Source organism: Xiphias gladius, chromosome 15 (genome assembly GCF_016859285.1).
Source record: "Xiphias gladius isolate SHS-SW01 ecotype Sanya breed wild chromosome 15, ASM1685928v1, whole genome shotgun sequence".
NCBI lineage: Eukaryota > Metazoa > Chordata > Actinopteri > Istiophoriformes > Xiphiidae > Xiphias > Xiphias gladius.
In genome coordinates, this window is record NC_053414.1 from 25,617,729 (window position 1) to 25,641,029 (window position 23,301).

General features: G+C 42.2%; 2 protein-coding genes across 4 annotated transcripts; both read right to left on the reverse strand.

Moving 5' to 3' along the window:
* Positions 1–3,204: 3,204 nt before the first annotated feature.
* On the reverse strand, positions 3,205–9,010 carry rps15a (ribosomal protein S15a). 3 transcript variants are annotated; one of them, XM_040147347.1, is made up of 5 exons: positions 8,884–9,010; positions 7,818–7,955; positions 7,398–7,477; positions 6,958–7,043; positions 3,205–3,341 (listed from the first exon to the last, which is right to left on the reverse strand). In XM_040147347.1, exons 2-5 carry the CDS (start codon positions 7,948–7,950, stop codon positions 3,248–3,250), a joined length of 393 nt encoding a protein of 130 aa, XP_040003281.1. In that variant the 5' UTR covers positions 7,951–7,955; positions 8,884–9,010; the 3' UTR covers positions 3,205–3,247. The 3 variants fall into 3 exon arrangements, with proteins under 3 accessions (XP_040003281.1, XP_040003283.1, XP_040003282.1); XM_040147349.1 differs by lacking the exon at positions 8,884–9,010 and adding an exon at positions 8,680–8,858; XM_040147348.1 differs by lacking the exon at positions 8,884–9,010 and adding an exon at positions 8,380–8,613.
* A 2,223-nt stretch (positions 9,011–11,233) lies between these two features.
* On the reverse strand, positions 11,234–16,169 carry notum2 (notum pectinacetylesterase 2). Its single transcript, XM_040146805.1, has 11 exons — positions 15,838–16,169; positions 15,588–15,640; positions 14,874–14,969; positions 14,695–14,755; positions 14,241–14,353; positions 13,988–14,090; positions 13,404–13,592; positions 13,117–13,217; positions 12,288–12,435; positions 12,131–12,178; positions 11,234–11,537 (listed from the first exon to the last, which is right to left on the reverse strand). Exons 1-11 carry the CDS (start codon positions 16,167–16,169, stop codon positions 11,234–11,236), a joined length of 1,548 nt encoding a protein of 515 aa, XP_040002739.1.
* Positions 16,170–23,301: the final 7,132 nt, after the last annotated feature.

Genomic DNA, 23,301 nt, shown 5'->3' on the forward strand with positions numbered 1-23,301 from the left:
TCTGTCAACGCAGGCAAAACAGCAGACTTCTTGTTTCGGTATTAATGTATTCTATTTGTTTTGCGAGCTGCACATCTCCTCTTCCCCTCCCCAGCTGTGCTTCCGACCCCTTAAGGGGTACCTCGGGGATCCAGCTGTGAAATACGGCGGAGGCTGGGGGAAACACGCAGGAGGCTGCCAGGCTGTGGACCCCGGTCCCCAGATTTTTACGCTGCCATATTGTGTTAAAACAGACTCTATCGCCGGGGTGCAAACACTGGGGGGTTTGGAAGAGGGGGCTTCTCAGATACGTTTCCGACCTCGGGTGTTTTCCTCCTCAAGCCATTTTCAATTTGAGAGAGCGCCGGGAGCGTCTTCTCTACTCACTGTTCCAGTCAGTGCTGCTACCACCGCATCTTTTAGGAGCTAAAACAGGTTTATAACCGGTCTGTTTATACTGCACTATCTCCATCTGATGCATGCGGATAAAACATAGATGGAAGTTTTAATTATTAAAGACCGACACACAAGCACTCGAATACTGAATCCATAATGATCGCGTCCTATTAAGGTGCACTGGAAAAAAAAAAAAAAGGCTGCTTAAATTGCAGAATGCCCAATAGAAACAATAGCAGCCACAGCTACAACAAACTCTCAGAATGCTTGTTTTATAGATTGAATATTTTTAGACGAAATATGTTGAAATCTGTCTACTTGTCCCCTGGCCCCTGGCCCCTGTCAACGGTCCCCTGTGCGGTCACTACTTGGACTCCGTTGTCAAAACTCCCGGCCGTGTCTGAACGAGCCACGGACACTCGACATTCGCTTCATTCTCTCGAGCCGGTGACATTTAGGTGTCTTTGGTCGTAAGCTTCTGGGAAATGGAGTAAAATGAGGGCTGCTGAAAAAAAAAAAAGTTGAAATATGCAATTAATTAACAACACAAGATCATTCATTTAAAAATATTTACCCTCGTTAATCAAGAAATGTGTGATGAACCACACGAATTACTGTTGCCTCATGTTTTAGGGCTGGTTTTGTAGTAATTGCTGTTGATAAAAATGTCAACGCGATTTCGAGCGAGCTTCTCTTAACTCTGAGACAGGGTCCGGTTTTACTTTGGCTCTCTATCCTTGTTAAGAGTTCAAATTTCGGCCAGCAGCGGAACTGAATTTACTGGACACCAGAACTCCTCTGAATGAACCGCGCGGAAATGATGCCGAAGTACTGGCTACATCTTTTGTGAAATGACGTTTCATACTTGATTAAACTCCTCTGGTTATGACATCCATATTTGATATTTCAACGTCCTTTCATTTCTCCTGTGACATTTCATTTCACACCTGCATTTTAAGACTGGATAACGCGCTAATCTGGGTGGGCGAAAAGACATTCTAAGCTATACGAGGTGTTATCCCCTCGAAAGGGGACATAAATGCCACTATCCAAAGATCACCACAAACTCGTTTTGAGACAATGCCTCCCCAGGGGAGCGTTTCTCTCCTGTAGTCTGACAGCATCTCGGCCGGAGATGCTTTTAGAGCCTATTCGGCTTCATTTGGAGGCTGAACGTGAAGAAAAGGACGGAGGAGACGGGAGAGGGGGGGGTCTTAGACGTTTCTCAAGCTCCCCGACGCGTCTTAACTCGAGGTGGGGTCGGTGCCTTTCACCTGCCCACTCTGGAAGCTGCTCCTCGGGAGAACGTGCCCCAGCCTCGTCCAGTCTCCCCACTTTTAGTTTGTCTCAAACTGCTTACAAGCTTTCGAAACTTTTTTTTCTTTTCTTTTTTCTTGCGGCCTAGACAGCTGCCCCCCCCCCCGGATGCTTAAATGTCAAAACGCCCGCTGCTAACAGAGCACTAAAGCCGCATTTTACTCCCGCCTCCTCTGGAACTCTCGGAGGCCTGGTGTCCTGGCTGCCGTCCCCGGGCTTTAACACCGCAGCAGCATCAGAAGAGCCTGCTCCTTCCCGTTACAAGGCGGGCGCCGGAGTGCTGCGAAAACCACGGGGGAGCCAATCGGCGTGCGCGCCGGGGGCCCCCCCAGGAGCACTTGGACAGAGCTATTGCATTAGCAGGGCCGCCTCCCTCTCCTCTTCGGGGGTCTAACGCAAGGTCAGCGGCCAGACACCGAAGAGGCTGGGGACACGACTAAATACGCCGAGGACCCCGGGAAAAAGGTCGCGCCGGCTGGAAGATTTCAGGGGCAGAGAGCCAGGGCTCTTTACAAGCTGGCAGCCGCATAGCGCAGACGTGGCAAGCTCTTAATAGCCACTGGGGGCCCAGCTACAACATGGATGTGCTTATTTGAGGTTTGTCTGGAGTTAAGAGCACAAGTTCTGCAGGCTGTCAGGTGTATAGCGTTCACGGACTCAGTCCTCGGAGGGCCGCGCCCCGGTCGTGTCACAGAGTTAAACCGCTGGCAGCACTGTTTCGGTTATGGTGTCGCTGTCACAATAGGCGTCCACATGTTACCCTTCTCCCCTCATTGGCTGCTGTTGGTGGGTTGACTGATAAACGTATGATCATTCAGTCCTACACACAACCAGTTAAGCCTTAACCCGACGTCTTTTTTTCCTCGGGTAGAACAGCAGCTTTTTGCATCAGGTGAAAAGCAATGACACAGATGGACTTCCTCCAACTCCCTTTATCCCTGGCATCCAGTTGATATTTTTCTTCATGCCTACAGTCGGACAAGCATCCCAAGTAACTATGTTGTTACTTAATTTGAGTCCAACAAATTCCAATAAATCTTGTCTGCACATTTACAGCATGCTTTTGTTTGTGGTCCCAGGATCCTGTGGTTTGGCCTCATATTTGGACTCTTGGCTTAACATTTGTCGTCTCATGCTGCCTTGAAAAAACTTGAATTTCAGTGCCAGTATAACATTTTTTTATAGCTGAAACTGTCTGCGTTCAACTCAGTTTATCCTAGTTTTCTTCTTAAATGTCATTTGTAATTTTACTTGTTTTCATGCCTTTTTTCTTCCTTCTCTTTCCTTTTGGTGGTTCTGCGTTAACATGTGCATTTTAACACTTGCCATTGTTTTCTAAAAGATGCACATACTGTACCATTTGTCTTGGGATTACATCCAATGGCTCTAAAATTGTAAGGATTTTTTTATTGTCCAAAGGACAGTTATTGAACCTCTGACAAAAGCTGCAGCCTTTTAAAAAAATCCAACTCTACAGACACCTCTAAATGAAATAAGTCAAGAGCAGACGACCAGCTTTCCCCGGTTTGTCTTTTTATTTGCAGTTCTTTACATTTTAGAAAAAGAATCCAAGGATTTTGCCTCCTGTGTGTTTCCGTCTGGCCTCTTCATGGTCCATGATACCAGCTGAGGTGGTCAGCACAATGTATCTGTAGAGAGAAAAGTCAACATGTTATACACTATTATACACTGATCCATCACATTGCAAGTGTTGAAGATGGCATTAACATCTTTCACATGGATCACAATCAAAAATGCCCACCAAACAGCAGCAGCAATGTCACTTTAAAAATGGTTAATGGGTTTGAATCGTCTTCACTCCATCTGTCAAAGTAGTGAGTCTAGGGGAGCAAAATAGGGCAGTCTCCAAAAATCTACTAATCTACTTTACACGAGGTGGGGGGTTGTTAAAGTCATAACTAATGGAAACCTATTTTATGACTGTATGAAGACAACTTCAACTGTATAAGAAAAAAGGACAAAACATGTAGGGTGATGCTGTCTACATGTTATAGCAGGTTTAGTGCTTTTAGTGCATCTCAGACTGCAAATGCGACCATCGTGTACAGTTCTGCAGGAAAACAGTTAACTCTAAACAACTCCACGCAGGTTGGTTAAATGTATAGACGGAAAAGCTTTTTTGAGTGTGGCAGAATCGGACAAGTCAAAAACAACAAAACAAACTGGTGTAGCTCTGGAAGTAAAAGCATGAAACCAGTTACTACAGTGATGACCAACTACAGGCGACTGATTCAGTGAGCAAAGCTGTGACCCATCCAGCACACACTGCAGAAAACAAAACCAAGTGTGTTTCTATCTGGTTACAAACCTGCTACTTTGTTAGAAAGAACATGCAGATTTCATTTTAAATCTAAGCATAATGCCAGCCTAATAGACACCCTGTAATCTACAATGTGAGCTTCTGCCAAGCTTGGGGACGTTTACATACCATTCCCTGTTGTCTCTGCTACATCCTCTAATAACAATAAAATGCAACATATATCCCAGACATACCCTCCTGAGAACTGAACCACAAAAGGAACAGAAGAACAGAGGCCTGCCGCCCATTAACTCAATATTAGTAAAAATTAGTTATAATTAGTCAGATTTAATGTTGATAAATGATCATTGTCTGCACTACGTTATGATTCCACACAAATTAAATCATGCCAATTGCCCAATATAAATATGCAATTATGCTCACACTTAGGCAATTTCACAATTTGCATACAAAATCCACTTTGTAAGCCTTTCTATAATTAATACATTGTATCCTTCTTGCATATAAATGGGTTACAAATAGTAAGGTGTTGGGCCACCACGTGCCACAGAAACAGCTTCACTGTTCATTGACACCGATTCTCCAAGTGTCTGCAACTCTACTGGAGGGATGAACACCGTTATTCCAAAAGATCCTCCCTCAATATGTGTTCTGATGATGGTGGTGGAGAGCGCTGTCTAACGTCAGTCCAAAAGCTCCCAATAGGAGTTCAAATGGGTTGGGATCTGGTGACTGAAGGCCGTAGCATATGATTCACATCATTTTCATAATCATCAAGCAATTCAGCAACCCCTCATGCTGGATGGGGGCACTGTCAACCTGTTTCTCCAAATCACACAAATGTATGAACACCACAGACACTCTCTAAAGAAATAAACATGAAACACACAGTGAAGGGAATGAATAAGTTTAAAACAAAGACACTGTGCCATGAGTTATCATTTCTGTCACCAAGTCCAACTGTTATTCTGTATCTACAGGGCGGTGATTGTTCATTAGCAGACAGTTTCTGAAAAAAATCTTTCCATCATTACCAGCCCCACAGCCTGGTATTGTTTTTGAGTCTCTGTGTGCCATGTCCAATGTAACCCCCCCTTGGGTTCTTGTACATTTTCACTGGCCTGACAGCCAAAAAATAAAAATAACTTAACACTCTTGGTAAAAAGGCACTTGTCACTCCCTAACACTATAAGGCATTAGGTAAATATTTACGTAAGAGTACAGTGCATTGTAGAGATGCCATCATCATCATCAACTATCTTTGCCTGATGCAAACCACATCTTCGATAGTGAGGCAGCCCAAATTTGGAAAAATAAATCAACGCACCCTTAAAGGCACTCTGTGTGTTTACAAAGTAGCTAACACCACCACCATCTGATTCCAGTCACAGCCCATGGACGTCACATCGCTTGTTTAGACTGCTGTCTGTGTTGATAGAATAAAACTATGAAACAACATGACTTTTTTTTGTCTCTTCATGGGAGATTTGTGAAAGAAACAACTGCCTGCTAAAAACCCACAGCTCTCGACATTAGACAGTCCGCTACAGTAAAAGTTGACATTAGCTCAATATGGTCACTGAGCAGTGAGCAGCTGAAACAGAAACGTCTGTGCTGGGCACAAACATCGGAATCTGAAAAGGCAATTTAAAAACAGCCCGTCTATTGTGTTGACCTAACATTAGTAGATGTGTTTTCTTGCTGAAAACAAATCTCATAGCAGATTGTGAAAACTAGCTAAGTACCACACAGCAACAAAGGTTATGGGGAGAAAGGACAAGTGTATGATCACTTGTCCTTTCCGGACACTAAACTTTAACAGCTTCAGAAGTTATCGTAGCTGGCTGCATGTCTAGCCCGCCACAAGTGCCTCAGCAAAGTCTCTCATAATAGGGCTAACGTTTGACTGCTAGTCCCATCTTGGTCTAACACTATAATGAGCAGATTTACAGTAGTTCTGAATTTTACTTTCGAACATAAAACATAGGTGATATATTGGGATCTCATCTCCACTCCGCTCTTAAAGTAGAGCGACCGTCTTTTCATAAGCAGACCAGTAACTGGTCAACCAACTTGTCCTGCACAAACTTTTACTGTCTCGTGCCATCAGTTACGTCGGACCCTGGTGCGTGTATCATCATGGCAAAACATGGTTCTGAAGACACCTACTACGGCTTTCACATCCCAAAAATCAAGTTCCAAAAAATTTGAAATGACATGCAACATTATGTCCACAGATTAGATTGTCATTGTAGTGTAAGACAACTGCTTTGTACAAAGTTGACAAACAGCCTTGTGTTTGTTCCTTTGCAATCTACGGTGTAGAACCCAAAATACTTCCACACACTGCTTCTCAGCTTTGGTGTCACGATTGTCCACTCAATAATGCTTCGCTATTGTCCTTCATTTTCGTAGCAAACATAACATTACTGGCTTAGTTTACTGTCAATAGGGCACGCCATAGGTCAAGCTGATGGTTAAGTCTTAGAACGCCCTCTGCTGGATCACAGGGCAAACTAGTTTGTTAGGCTTAGATTTTGAAATGATCATTACGGTTTGAACACTTCGTCCAATGCCTTTTGCCACTGATACATGAAACAACACTGCAGATCAATCATCAAAAATGTTAAACACAAATCACTACATTCAAAGGTAAGACAAACATATGGTATATTCTGATTCTGAGCCTAAACGCATCGACTATCCACGTGTCTCTTGATTAAAACTAAATGCACCAATTTCTCAAATCAAACATATCAGAGGGCCAAGCAACAGGAAGCATGAGTCAAGTTGAGCCCACACTTCAAATCACTGCAGTAATTCGCCAATCAAAAGCAAGACTGGAAACCATTGAGATTTCTAACGTCAACAAGCCTCACACTAATAACGAACCTTAACTCATTTCCAGTTGACTTCAACATATATTACTGTTGCATTTCAGTTTAAAAGCTCTAAAATACAGAGTTAGTGTATGGGACTCTCACCCAAACTGTCTTGAGGGCAGCAGGTTGTTCTGCCACTTCTCCAGGTCCTTGAGCTGGAGATCAAAACGTGGACTGATCACCCCACACTGAAAGATTAAAAAAAACAAAACAGTGGTTAACACTACACATTCACAAGGTACCAAGCATTTTAAGATGTACTATCTATGCTAACTTTGATATTCCCCTCTACTCAGTTAACGGGATGATGTATTTACCATTTTCCCAAAGAAGTTAAAAACAACAAAAATAAAATGAATAAAGCAGATAGAAAACATTTTAGGTCTGGAGAGACATTTAGAAGAGTAACTCAGGTCACTGATGCCAACCGCTATAACAAAACCTTAATAATAAAAATTTCTACTGTAATTCATGTTCACCCTTATCCCAATTGTCTTACAAATACTGGTAACTGAAGAGGTTGGTCAGCAAATAGACTTTACCTTGTTCAGCCTGCCTGTGAGATTGACGACAATTTTTCCGGCTCTATGGTCATCAATGATCTCAAACTCACCAATGTAACCTGGGGGTAGAAATGAGAAGGAACGTCAAACACTGAGTAAACACACACATCAGACTTATCTTTTTAACCATATGAGCTAACGTCTCAGATTTCATCCCATTGAGACACCAAGTTCAACCACCATTATCACTTCTCAAAGAACCTCTCCCACTAGATGTTGACATGTTGTCCACCCTTATACCAACTCTGCACTCTTTTGTAACTTAGAGCTCCCTCGAGTATCTCAATATCAATTAGCCCAAAGCATTGTCACTACTATGTAGCCAGGCTGTTGGCGTCATGTGTCCAGATACTACATCACCACAAACTCATTCACACCGGAGCAATAACAGCGACTCACCGTGCTTCATCATGACGGTTAGGAAGCGCACAATAACCTTGGAGCAGGGCCTGATGAGGACCTGGCGTTTCCCACGCTTCTCAGCATTGTTGATGCATTTCAGAGCATCCGCGAGAACGTTCATGCGCACCATGATGCCTGCAGACACATACAAAGATAAACAGCGGGTGTTTAATAAGGAGGTGAATGGGCCTAAACTAAATGAAAGTTAGCTGTGCTCGATTTCATATCCCACACTTTTTACGGTGTCCCCAAAGCCATTTCCCCGGCCAATACTTCACAGACTGTAGAGGGGAGACCTAACGCTACTCTTAGTTGTCACATCGCCAGACAATGTCCCTCATACATCTGACGACTTATTAGTTGTTTTCCCTGAAAAACATGAGCACACTCCGAGCGTTGGCCAAATTTAAACCCCGTAGCTACTACCTACTAGGTGGAACTTAAGGTGTAAAGCGCGAAGCACCGCCGGGCTAGCGCTAATCAAGCCGCGGCGCCCTCGTCTATCACAAGTGGGCATTAGCTACTAGGCTAATATTAATAAATTACGTTGGGTACGTACTTTACTGATACCAGCTGAGTTTTACATGCAGCGGGTAGCGCTGCGTTTGACTGAGTTCCAGTGAAGAAGTAAAAACGTAGAGATTCCCACCAAAGCATGGTCCTTCGAGAGCAGGCAGGGTAGCTACCTAGCCTCGTCGGCTACACTAACAAAGTATATCTCAACACTTGCACATATAATGGTCCACAAAGGTCCGATGTGCTGCACACGGACATCAACGGAATATTTACAGGTTTCATGAGTGAAAACAGACTTCTGTGGTCGCTAAGCTAACAGTTCATCAAGGCGCCTTGAACGCACCGATTCCCAGGGCCGGACAGAGGAACTGTTAGGTGAAGTTAAAGACCAAATATAATGAACTCCTTCCACCAATCGAGGCGATAATCATCCAAAAGCATTGCTATAAACGTTCGCTTCAAGATGATCACATAAATGGAATATTTAACATTCAGATGCTTCAGATACTTAAAAGATTGAGGGTGACAGTTTAAAAAGACATCTTACCGGTTTTGCAATATGGCGGAAAGAGGAAGTAGAAAGAAACTGCAATGCAATATGGGAAAAAAAAAATCGAAGACTGTTTCAAATAGGGATGACCCACACCATCATTAAAATACTGTCTCCCAATTATTTCATAAGAAACGTACTGTGCCCCGGCTGTGCCAATATAAAACGACACAGAGAGTGTTCACTACTTTACCAACTTTTCGGTCATTTAGTGTATGACCTGGTTACCTTGATCTAATCTGAAAAGTCTTATTGTGCATATTTTAATACATGTGTAGAGTGTCCTCATCTCTACAAGGAGCTCCCTGAATATGCTTTGTTAGGCTAAATTATAAAATTCTTAATTTTGCACCCAGATGTCAAATACATGAAGGATCTTTGGTAAATAAGTGTAAGACGTAGAGCAGCGCCACGCAGAGCTGAGGAGGAATAATTGCATGCATCCATTTCTAACTATTCTGGTGCTATTGGCTTACCCGTTGCTGTTGGGTGGATTTGTTAGGAATCCAAATGAAATAAAAGAGTGCCGCATGATGGATGAGAGTAATGTATAGCTTGGTGAGGGCAATCAATGCTCAGATTTTTTGAAGGCCCACATTACATGCAACATTTGGAGACCAATATAGTTTCCAGCCTAATACACAATGAAGCCTAGAGTTCTCTGCACTGTCCTGGTAGCTCAGTAAACAGAAGACGCCTTGCAACATCATAGGTTCAAGTCAGCGTTCTTCATCTCGCACCCCCCACTCCTGTTGTTTCTGCTGGTCTTAGATTTGTTAGCAGGCGCCAGGGGCATGGTGCTCCCCGAGCAGTTCCTTTGTGCAATCTGCTTTTAAAAACTTACTTGTGCAAAGCGATGGCATTTACTGTACAAACCCCTTCAAGAGAATGTGAATTTCTCACCACTCACTGACATGAACATATAATCAAATCTAAGAATTGGAAGTTTTAAATTAAATGCCAAGATCAGGCAGGAATCATGTTTGTTTCCTTCGTTATGTAAATTGACACAAGGTCAGAAAAAATAACAAAGTATCATTGTTTCATAATGAAAAAATGCCAAGAGATGAACAACCCGACTTGGATGAAGCAAAAAATGCAGAGTTCACATTGTCAAAGCCAATTAATATTTTTATTCCCTTTTTCAACATGTCCAACAACTCAGTCTGATACTTATTACCAGCAGGTACAATTTTAGTCAAGTCCTTATAGTATGACATAGTTATTACAGTACCTAGATGAAAGTGAAACATACAGTTACAGTAATATCTGTAAATGACCGGCAAAACTAGCATGACATTATGAAAAAAGCTGGTTTTAAAGCTACGCTGAAGAATTGCAATACATAGTCTGTATCATGTCTTTGTATTTTATTGGATATAGATTATCCTAACTGCTGTGCTGTAAATAACCACATTGGGGGTTTTTTGGTTTTGTGTTTGTTTTTCTTAATGGAGCATTTTTTCTTTTTATTGTAGACTTCACAGGTCAAATAGGTAAACTGGAAGTATATTTCTTTCTAGTGGAAAGAATCCACTGCACATGAGAAGAAATTATTCTAATAGGAGAAAGATTGTCTCCTGCTGGCCTACACAGAAATATATCAAGAACTAATCACACTACACTACATATAGCATCTGGAGCTAGAGTCTAAAACTAAGTCACAAAAATCACAATCAGTGTCTTTGCAAGTATGTGCGCAAAAAGTTATGGAGTCAGTGTGAGTGCAGTTTTTGTGTGTTCTGAGTTGTGTTGTGTAAGAATCAGAATCAGAATCATTCCATATGAAAAGTAATACTGTTAGGTAGAAAGAGCACAAATAAACCTTGATTTAAGGCAGTTTCAAATACAAACAACTGCTGCATATGGTGTGCAAATGTTTCTTTTTTATGAGTCCTGTCTAACCAACATGTTTGTTCCGCTGACATTTTGCAGGAGCCTCTATTCATTAAAAGTAATCAACTCTACTACCTCGCTCTGAATCTGAATTTTCATGTTGAGTGATCAGGATGAAAGTGTGTTGTAGATGGTACAGTATGTCCAGCCATCTGCTAAAACTCAAAGCTCTTCAACCAGTACAATGGAAACACCTTTAGTTTAGGTCCTAAAGCTCTTTCCTCTGGTGTCCAGTAGAGGGAGAGCCACACCACTCAGACCCAGACACAGTGACATACCCACCAGCCAAGTCACCAATTTAACAGACAAGTGGAGCAAAATGGAATGCCGAGTGGCACAAGATGTAGTAACCAGATTTCTGTACTTTTTCTATGGTTACATTAAAATTTCAACACATTTTTTCCTCTGTTAAGCCTTTGGCGATCTCTTAAGCTGCTATCCACTTTTACACTTAGCCACCATTGCTGACCATGCTGGCAAGAGAATCTTCATCTCCCTGGGGATCCAAGCCCAGCTTCTGGAGGTCAAGGCCCATGGCTACTAGCATCTGGAGCAATGTGAGCTCCTGCTGGGTGGCCTGGTCCACCAAGGCAGGGCAGGTGGGGTTGCACTGGGGCCACTGGCAGGTGTCCACCAGGTGGAAAGGACAGCCTTTGGCAGGGGTCCTGTTGTTGCGCGTTGCCTCCAGACTCCTGTCCCAGCAGTGCAGGGCCCGTGGCAGAGAGGTGCCCTTAACTTGGAAACTCATCCAGTTACTAGAAAAATAACCAGAGATTAGAGAGATATTAGAGATTAGAAATAAAGCCTGAGAGGCACAGTTTGTGAAAGAAAAGTGAAGGGAAAGGTTAGCATGAAGCAAAAGAATAGGTGAGATGATTGGGGAAATAACTGAGGACCAGGAATGTATAATCAGCCATGTCATGGTCTGATCACAAAGTTTCCAAATTGCTTTGGACACCTTTGGCTCATCGTCTTGGTTCAGCAAGTGTTACATCACAGGACTGCAAAATTACCTACAATGACCTTGGACCCTCAGCGCCTCCCATAAAGAATCGTCACCCTCAGTAAATACACCTAACTTAGACTGACTCTGTAAACTTAGCTAAGACTGCACTGGCCCATCGATGTCTGTATGTGCAGCAAAAGAATGAGTGTGTTCAAGGGGTACCGAGGGGTTAGGGAAAGTGTGAGATGGCATTTGGTGACATGAAGAATGTGGCATGATGAACGAGTGAGCGGAAACAGCAGCGCAAGCTCAATAGGTAGAGATGGCTACTGGAATAGGTGAGAACGAACAAGGGTTGGCAAGTGTTAGTGTATTTCACTGGGGTCAAATATCCATTCCTACCTTTTAGTGATGACTGTGTGGGAAAGGCAAGATGGAGCAAATACAGCCCTGAAAAACACAGAAGAATACAGTCATCTTTTATTTTAACCCTCTGGTGCAAATTAGACCAGCTGTAACCATTACAGGTTACTTTATCAATAAGTTGCTGGGAACTTACGTGACATCTCTCAGGGAGATCTTGAGCTCCCTGCCCAGGTTCTGTATGTACTGCCACTGCTCCTCAGACAGACTCTGTCCTCCCATGTAGATGTTCTCCACCCTCAACTGCTCCTCATCAAACAGCCACTGCACAACAAACAGAGGGGCTACAGGGAACACAACGAGTTCAGCGTTAAAGCTGCTCTAATCAATATTTTTATATCAACAATGGGTCAGATGACCGCGTAATGTCGCTCATAGTGACGAGTCGCTCGTCGTGACGAACCCACGGAGAATGATCACTCTGCGGCTCCCCTCAGCTCTGCAGAGCTTTATAGCTTAGATTCATCACCTGTCTCTGCTGGATATGTAAATAGGTAACTGTTGTAGGGTAATAATATGTCAGTGTTTTTGTTTACAGCTTGTTTTGCTGTTCCAAAGTGGCTGAAAACAAACCAGTTATTTTGTTTGTAGAAAAACAAGGTAATTCTCAGGTTCAGTCTGTGTTGCTGTCTCCATAGTGTCTTTTTTTTCATATGAGTATTAGAAAATGTCAAATCTCACACATGGGGTCTTCAAGCTTTTATGCAGTGATATCACAGTTGTTAGAGCTACATAATATCAGAAAAAAAGGCTTTTGCCAACTACACTTTTTACAGTTTTTCTGTGGGGTTTCACCAACAGTTGACATTGGCATATTTGCAGAGTCTTTTCACTTTTCAGCTTCTAAGTAAATTAAACTCACAACTCTCATACTTCTGTGCACATTACTTCTAAACAGCTTAAGTCTATATATATAGCATGCTAATCTAGCACCATGATAATCTTAGGTATCAACCGGCACTCACAGGTCAAGGTAGAGTAGAGTTTGTGTCCGAAGAAGCACTGCCACTCCTCTCCTCTCCTATAGAGCTGTCGACATCTGTCAGGCACAACCCCATTCCACAGCCTGAGAAAAAACACAAACTTTTAACGCACACTGCTCAGCCACTTAAAGAAAAAATAAAAAACGCTGTAAAACCCAATGGAACGGCACTTTATAGTAAAAAATCTTATCTCAAATTCTACATCTGGCTTATGAAGTGACTCTTAACAGGAAATCTTCACTGGATTCCAGAGGAATGCACGATTTTACCTGAGTCCTATCTTGATTGCATCTTCAGGTGAGCAGGAAACAGTCTCAGGACAATTAGGTGACCTCTGCTGCTTACTCTCTATAAACCAGCCAGAGTCCACAAGGCCTCGGACCTGAGCCTCTGCACTTAGCTGCTCCAGCTGACTGGCCACCCTCTCAATGTTCAGCAAAACACCTGTCCCGCCAGCACTGCAGGGGAGCCAAAAACATCAATAAATAGTTTGGCTTTGAGAGAGATGTTTCTGTTTGGGGCGTCAAATTGACAGTGCATGCCATCTAACAGCAGGAAATGAAAATTTAGCAGCTTTGCATTCAGACAGTGGATCCTGTTTTAGGGCTTGGGGGTGTCCTAACAACCATGTTGCTAACCTGGGAGGAATTTTCACCGTTACAGGGCAAGGCCCTTTAATAGACAGTATGTCATTGACTTTAAACATCTTTATTGTTGAAAAGAGGATGCACCCGAAATAGGGCTTCTCTTGTTTAATGTTAGGCATGGAGATGGTTCAGATTGGACAGAGGATGCAGGCTCTCGTCCAAAAGCTGTGGTCAGCAACAGAGCACGCGTGATAAAACAAACTCACCTTGTGCCAGACAGCATTACAACCTTGGCCTGCTTGATTCCTTTGGGGATGAGGTCTTTGATGACCTCGCGGATGATCAGGGATCCCATGAAGTTGTACTCAGCTGATAACAAATACAGACAGCAAACGATTGCGAGCACCACAAATGAAAGGGTAGATTAATTGTGTATTCTTATTACCAAGGGATGCACAGATCCATCATTGTTATGAGAGATCTGACTGAAAAGATCTTGAAGGATCTGAAGAAACTCACTTGCATTTGCATCTCTCTCTCTTTCTTTCTCTCTGCCTTGCCGTGGCCTAGGAGGAGGGGTTGGGGCGGGTCCGGTACCACTCCATACATCACTGGAACAGTACGGGATGAATCTGCAGAAAAGGAGACAATCACATTTGTTAGACTAAAGCTTGCGGCCATCAAAACAATTCTTTCTCTCCTCCATAAAAGTCAGGTGAGGCTACAGGTGGCCTCTTCTGTCACATATCAGAAATTGGGACACAATGTATGAGCCACTATAAGCTAGTGACCACACCAGACCAGCTAGAAGCACAAATAAAAGGAAATTCCCTGCTGTTTTATTATGTCAGCCATAAGATTACATTTTAATGTCTACAGAACTATGAAAATTTTACAATTGACAGCCATCTGCATGTGACACTTTCTGTAACCACAATAATAAGACACACAGTGAGGATATACAGGTACTTACACAATGTTTGCATTATGCCAGTGTGGGTTTTCCTCCGCTTGAGAAGACAGTATTCCAGTTCCTGTAAATCCAGCAATTAGAGATCAGAGCGATGTCCTTTTGTCTCACTAAAAATTACGTAGAGAAAGAAACACCATGGGAACATGTATGACATGCTTTTTAAAACATGGTTGACCTACCTCTTTTTGTTTGGGGCCACCCCGACGAGCTCATTAGTCGGGGGATATTTTGGTACCTGTAATCACAGGTCTCTTTGCTGTAGCAGCACCAGCCACCTAAAAGCAATGGAGACTAATATTAGACAGTCACATCCGACACAAGAAGGGAGACCCTCGTTAGCCCATCACAGAGGCCTGTGAGGAATGGAGAGGGAAAGCAATGCACCTGGAGCCTGGTCTGCTATAAGACTATAAATACACCAAGAGTTGTACAAAAAAGACAAATGATTCCTCTAATTTACAAAATGTCAGCACCTGATTTGTTGATCGACTTTCAGGTTTTGCAAAGTGGTTTCACCTACAAATACAACAACAGTATGATATATATGAGGGAGTTGAATCTGACTTGGTAAAATTTTGCAAAAACCAATATATTAGGCTCTACTGCTCAGAGTAGTACACTCATAAATCCTTTAAATGTTTTGTGTTTGGGAAATCTAAGGCACACGTCTTCTATTCTCTAAGAATTCACACTGAAAGTCAAGCAGGAGCATAATCCACACAAATTTCCCCCATCCTAAGTCTATCAAAGTGACAGGCAACAACCAAAAAAAGAGGAGAACAGAAGATGACGGAACAAGATGACATCCCATCAAAATTCCAATGGGGGCGTTGCACCAAGACAAGCTGACCTTTGGGGACCGAAATTAAATGGCTGGGTTTTTAAATACTCACCTTCCAGAAATAACAGCCATCGGCGGCTTCCTCTGAACTCCTTTAGGTAAAACCTGTAGAACCACAAATAAACAGGAATGAGGGGGTGGTAAAGATAAAGCAGCTATGTATGGACACACTGATGCTCTATGTAGCTTCTGAAATCACTGTATTAATCAGCAAACAGATTGCAAATGGCTAAAATTTGAACAATTAATTTCCTGCCAAGAGTTAACTAGTCAGAGAAAATACGAGATCCAGAACGTCTCACCCAGCTGCTGTTCCATCGTTACATGTAACTTGGGTGTTCTTGAGGAAGTGCAGTCTCATATCATCTGTCTGTTGTCCAGCTGTTCGAGCTCCCGCAGCACCCTCCCGTCCTGCTTCAGCTGTGCCTCCAGTGCCTTTGGTGCTTCCAGTGCCTCCAGTGCCTCCAGTGCTTCCAGGAGTTAGATTAACCACAGGGGCTGACTGGCCAACATCACCTCCTTGGTTCCCACCAGACTTCTTGTTGGACTTTCCACTAGATTTAGCATTACGGTTATTCTGACACCAGATTCCCCCAAGCAAAAACAAGAAAGCAACCTGGCCCAGTATCTTCATATCTCTGGCAACATGAAAAAAAAAAAACATTAATACATACATTCACCATTACTTACTCATAATCCCGCTTCGTGTGCACATGCAAAACATGAAAAATAACTGTTACTAGGACAAGATCTTCTTACTTTTTAAATTTGATTACCCATAATTTGTTGTCTAAATTAAATCCATCACTTTTTGATCTAGAAATGAACTTACCTCTGTGCGAAGAATCAGCTTTGAAGATATAGGCTGAGGCACCCCTGGGGTCAGGCAGATAACTGGTGCTGCTAAGGAAGGAGTGAATAGTTCAGAGTGCAGTGACCAGGTGTGAGAGGAGGATGCCAGTCATGAGTAGTGATGAAGCCTTGACCAGGTTTTGGTGAAGCCCACAAATCAGCGGTGAGCTTTATAGTGCCACCATATGGATCAGATTTCCTCCCATTTTCTCTTGCAGCTCCTGCCAGGCCCTGAGATAAACTGCTTACGACACACCGCAAGGGGAGGTACTGGAAGGCCAGTGGCGAGGAGAAAAGATAACACACACATCTCTTCAACATATTTCAAGTCGTTGTACACACCCACCACCCAGCACTTTCCCATCTGACCATGGCTCAAGAACGAGCTTCCCTTCCCCCCATCCCCTCTATTCTTCTCCCTCCCACCATCCCCCTCTGATTGCCAGTATTTTGATTTAAACATCTACGTGGTCGGCATAACTGCATAGCCCCTTTGCGTGGTATGTGACCCAGAGGTCATCGGAGCACTATCCCGAAACACTTTCCAACACGGGAATGAATAGTACCGTAAGGTTCCCGCATGGTCAACGATTTAGCGGACACTCTCAAGGCACAGATGGTGGACACCATCACCACCATCATGTGGCACCAAGCACATTATGCATGTTCCCAAACTTTTTAAAACAAGTCTCCATACAACAAGCAACATTAACAGAAATTTGCCAACAGCTCCTCCATAACAGCAGTAATGTACTGTGTTAATATACTGGAGAACGACCATTACTTGACAAGTACAGATGTTTGGTTTTGTTTCTTTTTGCTAAGCCAAATAAAAAACAGGAAGTTATTTCCAGTGATTTGACTGAAGTATATTGCTGTTTGTATTCTTTGATCTTATAAAATCATCACTATTCCACTATGGGAGAAGAAGTCAAAATGAGCAAGTCAATAAATACCATACCAACACATCAAAGATTTAATTTTTGTTGCTTTATTTTAGAAAATTCAAAGTGTGGGTTGAAATCTGTGCATTTTTTGTCATGTCTGTAATCACTGGAATTAGAACAAAACTGTCTCTACAAATTAATGTTTATTTAAAGAAATTTGAAGTAATAACTAAAATGTTTTAGTTACTTCTGGTTATCTGATTGATATAGGCCCTCTACTGTTACTTAACATAATCTCTTTAAAGTAGTATGCTGTGAGGCTACAACATTCAAATATCAATTTCTCTTACACATCGTGACAAAATATGACAGCAGACTATACAGTTTTACTAGGTCAGAGATTTGAAATATCCATCCATAAATTTTGAATACATTTTGTTATGTGGATCTTTTTAACATGCCACTGAGAAACTGCAGTTGTCCTGTAATGCATTACATGAGACTTTAATGAACCTTTAACTGGTACATAATGCAAACTAAACAAAATTTATGCTGTTCCTGTTATCCAGAGATATAGGTCACCGTTAAAGGAAGATTGTTGAAGCAGTTCTGGATTATGAGGATGTGACAGATATGCTGCTACCTCCACTCTTAGGTTCTTTGATCCCGTTTATACTTCTAGTCTTAGGTTCATCACTAGAGATAAAAAGTTTAATATTCCAAACGGTGAGTTGCAATATGATAATAACGCAATAGTTCAGATGGATTACAAAATACTCAGGTTAAAGGAAATCTATCCTTCAGACTGAAAGGTTTCGTGCAGTGCGGTGATAAGGTGCCTTTACCTACAGCTGCTTCCCCTTCCAGGTCGTCCTCTGCAGACTCCTGGATAGCAGGTTAGGTTATTTTGCCTTTGGTACAGGAAGAGACAGAGTATTTGAAACTGATCTGTGACTGTCCCTGGGACAGTCACAGATCAGGGATGGCTGTAGGGTGACGTACCACCGATCGCTGAAGGATCACGAGCCCCAGGGCTCTAAAATTCTCATCAATGAAATGCACACCACCCCAACGTGTCAATCAAAGCAAATAATGATCATATGGAAGGCCAGAGCCTGCACGGGGCTTTATGGGGCTGCTGGGACTGAAAGGACTGCAGGGTGGCAGGAGGTCTGAGAATTAGTTAAGCCCAGAAGACAAGAATAAATACATTATAATAAAGGCAATATAGCTTCAATTCACAGCCCTTTCAGGAGACTGGACATGTTGACAACAGGAGATTCACACATTCAAACTGGAAATATGAAACACATGAAGGGCTGTACAACAATTTCAATTTTAAAGGCACATGTAAAAACATTATGATTAGGTCAAAGGTGGACTGTAAAATGGTTCGCAAAATAGCTGTCTTTATTCTGGGCATGTTAATCTCTTTTGGCAAAAAACATAAAATATGTTGTCTGCAATAATCACCTAACCCTTTAAAGACTTACAAACAAGGCAGACAGATTTATCAAGGTTTTGCTTATTACTTTGGCAAGAAAAAATGGTATTTTTGTCCCATTTTCAAGCATTTCATGCTATTTTAGCTACTTTCAACTATGGCCAGAAAGAAAACAAAGCTATTCAAAAATATGTCTGTGAGATTGTATGCACCTACGCGCAATAAAAATGTACCCCAAGGACATCACTATACTGAATTTGATCCACTGAGCTGAACAATTTTTCATTCCTTCAGTTTTCTTGAAGCATGCACACCACCATCTGTCTTCCCAGAAATCAATGCAACAATCTGTTTAACAGATACCTCAAATAGCTGAAAAACGAAAGAAGTTGCTGTAAATCTATCACTGTTTCAACAGAATGTCACGAACAAAGAGACGGCATTGCTGCTATTTTGTTTTTCTTTGATATGGGATTGGACAGAATGATACGTTTTTCAAAGCAGGCTTCAGATCAATGGATTAAAGTGAATTTGTGTTCTACACCTCCAGTGATTCAACTCCCAGAGCCTGTAAAGGGTGAAACATTGTGCCTATCAGCATCTACAGACACACTCACACACCACACACAAAAAGTGAGACCTGACACACTTCTGGAGTCTATTACATTTATCTCTTTACCTTTGAAAACAAACATTTTGCACCCATATGAGACTCAGGAGGCATGTTGAACTTCACCCTGACAGGGGCAACAGCTTGACCCCTTGTACAGCATAGGAGGCATTCTTTCTCCCCTTGTGTTGTTATTTTTCACAGCCAACCTCCAAGGTCAGGACACCTAAAGCCCGGGTGGTCCGGGCACTTTGTCTGCTGAGCATGTGTGTCATCACCAGCCTCAATATCTGAAGGCCCTAGCCGCGAGCTAGAATATTTGTCGGCTGATAGCTTCAAAGAACAACGGGCCAGAGACAGCCGTCATATGCTGGATTCTTATGTCTACACCACAGTGCAGAAAGGTTGTGACCCACAAGTAAGAGCTCCAAAATCCAACCACATGAACAACAGATTGAAACCACAGTGGTCAAATCCACAAACTCCTGTTTTAATAAAATTAAAACACCTATGTTGTATCAAGAATGACACAACAACACCATCAAATAAGGTTGTGATCCACCCACAAGCAGCTCCTCTTGCCGTGTTGCGTGTAATTTGACAATATGCAACAGCATCACTCTGAATCTATGTTGTCACCAGCAGTGGAGGGCATAGCTGTGGAAAGAGGCCCGTGATTAATAGGAGATAAGAGTGGCATTTCTACAAGCGACATGAAAACGAGCCTCAGATGAGAGATAAGAGAACTGGCCAGAGTAACACTGCCAGAGCGCTCCATTCAATCAGTGAGGATGACAGACAGGGTCTTAGCAGGATCGGTGTAAACTGCTGGGCGACTGCTGGAGGCAAGCAGGTGGGGTGGGCAAAACTATCCCTACAACCAGGTGTTAAGAGGCCTTGCGTGGCAACCTTCTGCAAACTGCCAATGCATCAGTGTGATAGATGGAGGAGGGGTCGATAGCAGGGATACAAGGTGGTGGATTCAGGAGGGGTGCGGAGGTGATGTAACAGGCATAGAAAAGGATAGGTGACAAGTGAGTATGTTTTGCGTGCTGCGAGGAGCTGCAGCTCATTCTGCTGAACCCCTCACAACCAGCTATGAGTTCTGTCCACTTTATTGGGGTGCCAGACGCATCTTCATGGTAGTAGAATATGTTCAGATTCGAATATGAATGTCACAATCACGATCCTAAAGAGCCAAACATGTAAAGAGGACAAATTGTGAAATTAGAGAACTAAAAGCATCACATCACAAAAGTTAGCACGCACAAATTTGTACAAATGAACTACATATCAGGTCATATAACTTGCATATACTCATGTTTTTCCCAAGACAATTTCGGCAAAAAAAAATTTTTTTGTTTTGTTTTTTATTGGCCACAGAAATGTGGCTTTCTCTATCTGACGGAAGGTACTACTTGGGAATAAACAGAGGATGTAAGAGAAGAGTTGGGCAAAAATATTTATGTATTTTATTTTTCTGATGGACTTCAACACATTTAAATTTTGTTGCAGCTGTGCACCTCATTGTGTGTGCTCTTTGTTGTCAGTGACATGGAAGTTTGTCTAATAATTACCAACTACCCAAATAACTCACTTCACATGGGTTCTATAGGACTTGAAACTGTCCTCTTGCCTAAGTGGGCCACCCGTTCTGAAGAGAGGGGAGATATACTGTTCTTGAGTGAATAGCTTGAAGTGTCTTTTGGGCTCATGATAGAGTGGCCTTGGAGTCATGCTGGATGAACCACCAGGCCTGTCAGTACAGTGATGGATACCAGTGGAGGGGTCACATAATGCTCAGCGTCGGCACTAAGACAATAAGTCCTTCACATAAGCACTCCCGCCTGATCGACAATTCAAGTATCGCACAGCACCGAGTGGACACAGCTGCGCAAGCCCCATCTGATAGGAGGAGATACACACAAATGTCACCTTGATGTCTAGTTGTTCATTTAATATCATGGTTCAATTAAAAATAGATCAGATCATTGTAAAAAGAAAAGCCATGTTAGCCATGTTAGCAGCTCTGCAAGGCTATACGTAGGCACAGTGGTGCTTTGGGCTAAATGCTAAACATTATTCATCATTATACATCATGTAAACATTATACATCAGCAAGCTAGCATGCTGATGTATAATGTTTACCATGTTCACCATTTTAGTTTAGCATGTTAGAAGGTATTTGGTCATAAAACAAAGTACTGGACAAATTAAAACTTTAACCTGATGGCGGTGCTAAATGAAAAGAGAGCACCAAAGTCACTAACATTCATCCTCTGGGGACCATGAATATCTGTCTAAAAGTTTTTGAAAAACCTTCAAAGAGTAGTTGAGATATTTGAGTTGGGACCAAAGTGGTGGACTGACAAAATGATCAGGCAGAAAATTTGTCTGCATGTCATTTCGTCTATTGTGTCAATTTAAGGTCTTGATGGTTTTGTTACATAGATCTCATTTTACAACAAAAACACAGTTATATGCACATGCAAAAATACATCTACATTTACGTAGAAGTAAGTAAGCTCACTTAAAAGTCCTTTGGTTTTGTATCAATGTCTGTGTGTTATATCTCTATATTTTACATACTAACACTGCTAACAAGAAACAGATTGTACATGCACCTGTTAAATGACTAAATCATGATCCTCCATTACCAGTGTTATGGTTGTGGTTGTTTTCTGCATGCCAGTTTGTTAAAATAGACGTTTGGTGACATGAATGAAAATGGTGCGACACACAGTTTGCCATGATGAAAAACAATTTTCGAAATTTCATACTGATGAACCTTCCTCGAAGACTGACCTTGGTGTTTTTTTCTTTCACCAAAGCGGTTGGTAGATGGCACTGTGTGACAGGCCATAAATCAAAGATTCCAGCTGAGGTGATGTCAGTGCTTTGCATCATGTGTTGTCACTTCACACTGAAGACATGTGGACACATGGTCACAACTCTTTCAGGCCACAAACCCCTCAGTCACCCTAAGGATTTATCATGGGTTTAAGTAGTCAGATGAACATGGACATGCACATATGCATAGTACGTAACTTTCAGCACAGCAATTTAACTTATATTCACTTACATTTAGCTAAATGACAGGACAAAAATCCCTGAATTTAAGACCAACGTCAATTTGAGATTTACTTAATTTAGCCACTCTGTGAAGCACAGCAATCTAAAGCATACAGTGACATCACATATGTATGTATATGAACATGTATATGTATAGACATACCACATAACAGTAAAAATGTTTACAGTTTACTATTTATAGAGTTGCCTGTCTGAGTGTGTTCAGACCATACCGCTGTTTGTGAATAGTTGACCTGGATAACCACAAGTATATGAAAAGCTTAACCGAGTCAGTTCACCTAATGGCCCCTCACTTCTGGGAACCCCTTGTTAAAGGGTCAAAGCAATGCATACTCTAATAAGTATGCATGATTCATACATGAAATTTATGGTGACATGACAGTTAGCATCTGTGTTAGCAGTCAACTGGGCTGAGCTGAATCCATACTTAACCATATCATGCCAGGATACAAAGTTGTTTTAGGCATAATGGGCCTAAAGTAATGATATTCCTGGCAGAACAGATAGAGAAAGTGAATGTGTCAATTATCTTTATTAGTAAAGATAATTGTTCTTTGTATTAAGGGAGACCGGGGATTGTGAAATGCAAGCAGATTTAGGCCAGTGGCTTTAAGCAATAGTTTGACATTTTGGAAAATAAGCTTTTTGCTTTCGTGCTGAGTGTTAGATGAGAAGATTGATACCACTCTCATGTCTGTCGGGCGACTATGAAGCGACAGCTGCTGGTTAGCATAGCTTTGCATAAAGAATGGGAACGGGCTGAACAGCTAGCACCTCTAATCAAACTGACTAACATGGGTCTCATTAGTTAAATCTGTGCAAAAACCGAAGTGTAAAAACAACACGTTGTGGTTTTTGCAGGGGGTTAGGTGCCAGACAA